General features: G+C 36.5%; 1 protein-coding gene across 1 annotated transcript; it reads right to left on the reverse strand.

The window, feature by feature from the left end:
* Positions 1-1,987: 1,987 nt before the first annotated feature.
* LOC142235362 (uncharacterized) lies at positions 1,988-5,726 on the reverse strand. The gene is made up of 3 exons (XM_075306616.1): positions 5,679-5,726; positions 4,720-5,055; positions 1,988-2,047 (listed from the first exon to the last, which is right to left on the reverse strand). The coding sequence occupies exons 1-3, from the start codon at positions 5,724-5,726 to the stop codon at positions 1,988-1,990; spliced, it is 444 nt and encodes a 147-aa protein (XP_075162731.1).
* Positions 5,727-6,241: the final 515 nt, after the last annotated feature.

Consider the following 6,241-nt stretch of genomic DNA (forward strand, 5'->3'; position numbering starts at 1 on the left):
TAAAATTTTGGAAAAATTTTCTATAGAAATCAAATTTTGACAAAATTTTCTATAGAAATCAAATTTTGACAAAATTTTGTATAGAGATAAAATTTTGATAAAATTTTCTATAGAAGTAAAATTTTGACAACATTTTCAATATTTTGGCAACATTTTTCTATAGCAATAAAATGTTGACAAAATATTTGCCAAATTCTCTGTGGAAATAAAATGTTGACAAAATCTTCTATAGAAATAAAATTTTTACAAAATTTTCCATAGAAATAAAATTTTTCTATAGAAATAACAAAATTTGAAAAATTTTCCATAGAAATACAGTTTTTGAAAAATTTACTCTTGAAATAACATTTTCACAAAATTTTCTATATAAATAAAATTTTGATAAAATTTTCAATATTTTGACAACATATTTCTATAGCAATAAATTTTTGACATTATATTTCCATATTTTGTCAAAATTTTATTTCTATAGAAAATTTTGTCAAAATTTTATCACTATAAAAAATTGTTGACAACATTTTATTTCTAGAGAAAATTTTTGTCAAAATTTTAAAAATTGTCTATAGCAATAAAATTTTGTTAAAATTTTCTATAGCAATAAAATTTTGACAAAATTTTCTATAACAATAAAATTTTGACAAAATTTTCCATAGCATTAAAATTTTGACAAAATTCTCTAAGGAATTAATCTTTTGCCAAAATTCTCTGTGGAAATAAAATGTTGACAAAATCTTCTATGGAAATAAAAAAAATTTCCATAGAAATTAAATTTTGGAAAATCTTTCTATAGAAATAACAAATTTTGAAAAAATTTCCATAGAAATAAAATGTTGGAAAAATTTTCTATAGAAATAAAATGTTGACAAAATTTTCTATAGAAATACAATTTTGACAAAATTTTCTGGAGAAATAAAATTTTTGCCAAAATTTTCTGTTTAAATCAAATTGTGACAAAATTGCCAATAAAAATAAAATTTTAACATAATTTTTTATAGAAATAAAATATTCTATAGAAATAAAAATTTTCAAAAATTTTCTATAGAAATAAAACATTGACAAAATTTTTCTATAGAAATATAATTTTCACAAAATTTTCTATAGAAACAAAAATTTTGACAAAATTGTCTATAGAAACAAAAATTTTGACAAAATTTTCTATAGAAATAATAAAATTTTCACCACGTATGCTCCCTCCCACAGTTTTACCAAATAATGATCTACTAGTTGTTCTAGTTTCCTAAAGCTAACTTTACGGAACTTCCCTCTCTAGTAGGATTTACTTTAACTGAAAAAAAAAACTTTACTTTAATCTCTAAACCATTTTGAAACTCGTAATATCATTTGCTTACGAAAAAAGCAAAATAAAAGCTTATCTGCAAATGTTTTTGTGGGCAAATTAAGTTAATCCACCCACTTTCTCAGGGGGGCCTTTAAGGCAATTTATTTTTATTTTTATTTTCATTTTATTCTCTTCTCATCATTTTGTTTATTCACGTTGTTCAAAGAGGGAGATAATACATAACCATTCGCTAGTTATTTCTCGATAATTGATAATTGAAAACGTAATAATGTTTGGTAAATATTTATTTTTTATTAAATGGATGGAAATGTCATCAGCACCAACCAAAAACCAAAAAGAAAAAAATTAACGAAGTTGCAAAAAATTTACATATTTACAAAATCATTATTAAATGGAAGTCGAGCCAAAAAAGCAAAAAAAAAATACATAATACGTAAATTCTTGCTCCCCATTCCATATTAAGCCCTCGCTGGCTTTCAGGTCTTTTTCTCGCCGTCAGATACCAAACAACAATTCCCCAGTCTATGGCACATCCAAGGTGGATTTGTAAGTTTGCTGTTTCTTTTCTCGTTTCGTTTCTTTTTTCAGTTTTGAAAGCAAACATTGACATTTGTTTTTTCACCTTTTGAGCTTTGAAATTATTTTCAAAGCACGTTCACAATGTGGCGGAGTTATTCAAAATGTTCACTACTGTTCCCCATTGCCTCCATTAACCCAACCAATTGTGGTTCTCCCGGGGAGGGAACTCTGAAGAGTGAAAAAGTTCAAAGGACAAACAGTAAACACTGAAACAATTTGTGCCATGTGGTTACAGGACTTCAGAGATTGTTTGTTACTGGAAAACACCCATTCCACAAGACCTTTGTCCTTACAAAAAAAACCTCACTTCTCTCTCTCTCTCTCTCTCTCCTATCAAAAGGAAAAAAAATACACCAAAAAGTTCGATTGAAAAATATGCATTTTTAAAGAGAATGTCAACAGTTAAGCAAATGTTACCACTGTGCATGCAAATGTGTTGTAATCCTTGGCTGGTGAGAGTGTATGTTGTCACTTTGTTGTTAAGAGTGCGTAAACACCAACACAGTTACTCTGAGTTTACTCACACATCGTAAACATTCACCTACACAATAGTAAATACCTTGCATGGCAAGGAATCAATGAGAAACAAGTATATACGGCCGTAAGTTCGGCCAGGCCGAAGCTTATGCACCCTTCAGCATGGATTGCGAAGAAACTTCTACTGAAGACTGTCGTCCACAAATTTCAACTCACATGGTTGTTAAATACAATATACTACCACCACGTACCAAATTTCAACCAGATCGGATGAATTTTGCTTCTCCAAACGGCACGGGAGGTCAAATCTGGGGATCGGTTTATATGGGAGCTATATATTATTATGGACTGATAGGAACCAATTCCTGCATGGTTGTTGGATACCCTATACTAACATCACGTACCAAATTTCAACCGAATGGGAAGAATTTTGCTCTTCCAAGGTGCTCCGGAGGTCAAATCTGGGGATCGGTTTATATGGGGCCTATATATAATTATGGACCGATATGGACCAATTTTGGCATGGATATTAGCGGCCTTATACTAACACCACGTTGCAAATTTCAACCGGATCGGATGAAATTTGCTCCTCCAAGAGGCTCCGGAGATCAAATCTGGGGACCGGTTTATATGGGGGCCATATATAATTATGGACCGATATGGACCAGTTCTTGCGTGTTTGTTAGAGACCACATTCTAACACCATGTTCCAAATTTCAACCGGATCGGATGAATTTTGCTCCTCCAAGAGGCTCCGCAAGCCAAATCGGAGGATCGGTTTATATGGGGGCTATATATAATTATGGACCGATGCGGACCAATTTTTGCATGATCATTAGAGAATATATACCAATATCATGTACCAAATTTCAGCCGGATCGGATGAAATTTGCTTCGCTTAGAGGCTCCACAAGCCAAATCGGGGGATCGGTTTATATGGGGGCTATATATAATTATGGACCGATGTGGACCAATTTTTGCATGGTTGTTAGAGACCATATACTAACACCATGTATCAAATTTCAGCCGGATCGGATGAAATTTGTTTCTCTTAGAGCAATCGCAAGCCAAATTTGGTGGTCCGTTTATATGGGGGCTATACGTAAAAGTGGACCGATATGGCCCATTTGCAATACCATCCGACCTCCATCAATAACAACTACTTGTGCCAAGTTTCAAGTCGATAGCTTGTTTCGTTCGGAAGTTAGCGTGATTTCAACAGACGGACGGACGGACGGACATGCTCAGATCAACTCAGAATTTCACTACGACCCCGAATACATATACTTTATGGGGTCTTAGAGCAATATTTCGATGTGTTACAAACGGAATGACAGAACTTAATGTACCCCCATCCTATGGTGGAGGGTATAAAAATCAACTTACTGAAATTTTTTCAATTCTATGGAAGATAAATAATAAATCGTGTAAGTAATTTAAATTTATTTTTTTAATTTAATTTGTTTGCGGATGAAGATGGGAAACTGCTTTATGCAGCCGGTACTGCGTCCACATGCTGTGTGCCGAACTCCATCCATCGGAAATGCTTTCGCATTACTTGGAGGTGGACATCATCGTGGATCATGTCCATCTCTTCTTAGTCTGCGTCCAGAGTCCCACATTCATCCATCACATCGCAAATCAAAATAAATTAAATTTAATTTAATTTTTTCCGGGTGAGGATATGGGAAAGTGCTATAGATACCCGGCACTATGTTCATATGTCGTGTGCTGGACTCCGTCACAAATTTTCAATACTAGCAAAAAATGCATCCTGCCTCATTCCGGGGTATACTTTCCACCTCGGAACCGCTTACGCATTACTTCGAGGTGGACCCGTAGAGGATAATATGTCCAGAGTCCCACATTCATTCATCGCATCGTCGAATCTATGTATGTCGGCCTTCTTCCTACGAAGAACGTATTCTGCATATCTGCTTACAATTTCCCAGTGCCTCTCATTCAGTAACATTTTGTTGACAATATGTCGAGGGAAGATACGACCGATCTAATTCTCCACATCCCTCCATCGGCTACATTTGACAAAGGTGTGTTCTGCATCATCGACAATGTCTCGTATATGCACGTATTCGTACTGCACTTCCCCATATGGTCCAAATATTTACAAAAATAGCCGTACCCGATAGCATCTGGGTTATGTTGTAGTTCACTTCATTTAGTTTTTTGTCTCGTCATTCTCGGATATCTGCTATAAGTCATTGTGTACACCTGTCTCCACTTTCTTTTCTCCTGCGTTATTGCCATTTCTCTATTGTTTCCCGCTGGATGTCGTCTATCGGGTTTGTCGCGCCCTTTAAGTTGACAAGAAAATCCTTCCTCCGCCCAATTGTCTGAATTTTTACCATTCCCTCTATCACTATTACGACTTCTACCGATACTGTGCGGTACGATGATGTAACTATCAGAGCTGCTGTTTTCTGCGCAGAGAGAAGTTTATTGGCTCGGGTCTGTCGTTGTAGTGTCGGCACCCAGATTTCAGATCTATATGGGAGTCTCTGTTTTCTTCTACTTGAAAGCGGTCCTCCAATATTCGCCATAAGGCGGCTTAATCGTGCCGTTATTGTGGCAGCCTTTGTCTTCGCATACTCTATCTGTTTGAAGTACGTTAGTTGTATGTCTAGTCTTAAGGCCTGTTTATGCATCCAAAACCGGCTCGTAAGTGTATCATTGCGTGTCATCTGTTTGTTTTTGATGTAAGACAGCCCATACAAACGATTACCCAACGTTAGGTTAGGTTAGGTGGCAGCCCGATGTATCAGGCTCACTTAGACTATTCAGTCCATTGTGATACCACACTGGTGAACTTCTCTCTTATCACTGAGTGCTGCCCGATTCCATGTTAAGCTCAATGATAAGGGACCTCCTTTTTATAGCCGAGTCCGAACGGCGTTCCACATTGCAGTGAAACCAAAAGCTTTGAAAACCTCAGAAATGTCACCAGCATTACTGAGGTGGGATAATCCACCGCTGAAAAACTTTTTGGTGTTCGGTCGAAGCTGGAATCGAACCCACGACCTTGTGTATGCAAGGTGGGCATGCTAACCATTGCACCACGGTGGCTCCCCAACGTTAGCAAAACCTAAACGTTTCGTAAGATTCACAAAAACAAGTACTTGGTTGCAGGCTTGTATTTATAACTACGACGTCTATGTGCAACTCGATATCTATGGGCAAATTTCGCCTTGTCGGCTGTAATAATTCCGTTTTTTGCATGGCTAAGTAAGTCCAGTCAGGTTTTCGTTCGTATCATCGTTTGACGCAGTTTGCATTGGACCTCTTTCGTGTTTCTAGCTCTTGTTACCGCAACTATATCGTCTACGTATCCCACTCGAAATGATTCGTCTGGCATATCTGTGCTTAAGATCTCGTCGTACGTTGCGTTCCAAAGGTCTCGTCCTAGGATTCATCCCTGTATGGCATCTGGGGTGATTTCCTTTCTTCTGGACCCTTGTGTTGTCTCTTATATCAGTCCGCGATCGTTTTGGAACTTTCTAAGGATCTTCATTGGGTATTTCCACATACGGAATATACTTTCCAGGGTGGGTATAACATCTGTCCATTTCAGGTTATTGAATGCGTTTTTGATGTCCAGAGTATAGTAATATGATGACATACTTCTTCTAGTGCTGCTAGTGCCGACCTTCCAGGTCTGAATCCATATTGTCTATCTGACAGAGCACAACGGTCCTAATGGCTTCAGCAAGTCTAGGTTATATTAGCAGCTCAAATAGTTTCCCAGGGTCGTCTTTTTTTTACACCTTTCGTGACCTCTGTGGGTATGCCATCAGCGTCGGGAGCTTTCTTTTCCTTAAGGCTTATGACAGCGGAGTGCAATTTGTCCATTGTGATAAACGGTATGTTTGG

The sequence above is a fragment of the Haematobia irritans genome, chromosome 4 (assembly GCF_050003625.1).
Source record: "Haematobia irritans isolate KBUSLIRL chromosome 4, ASM5000362v1, whole genome shotgun sequence".
NCBI lineage: Eukaryota > Metazoa > Arthropoda > Insecta > Diptera > Muscidae > Haematobia > Haematobia irritans.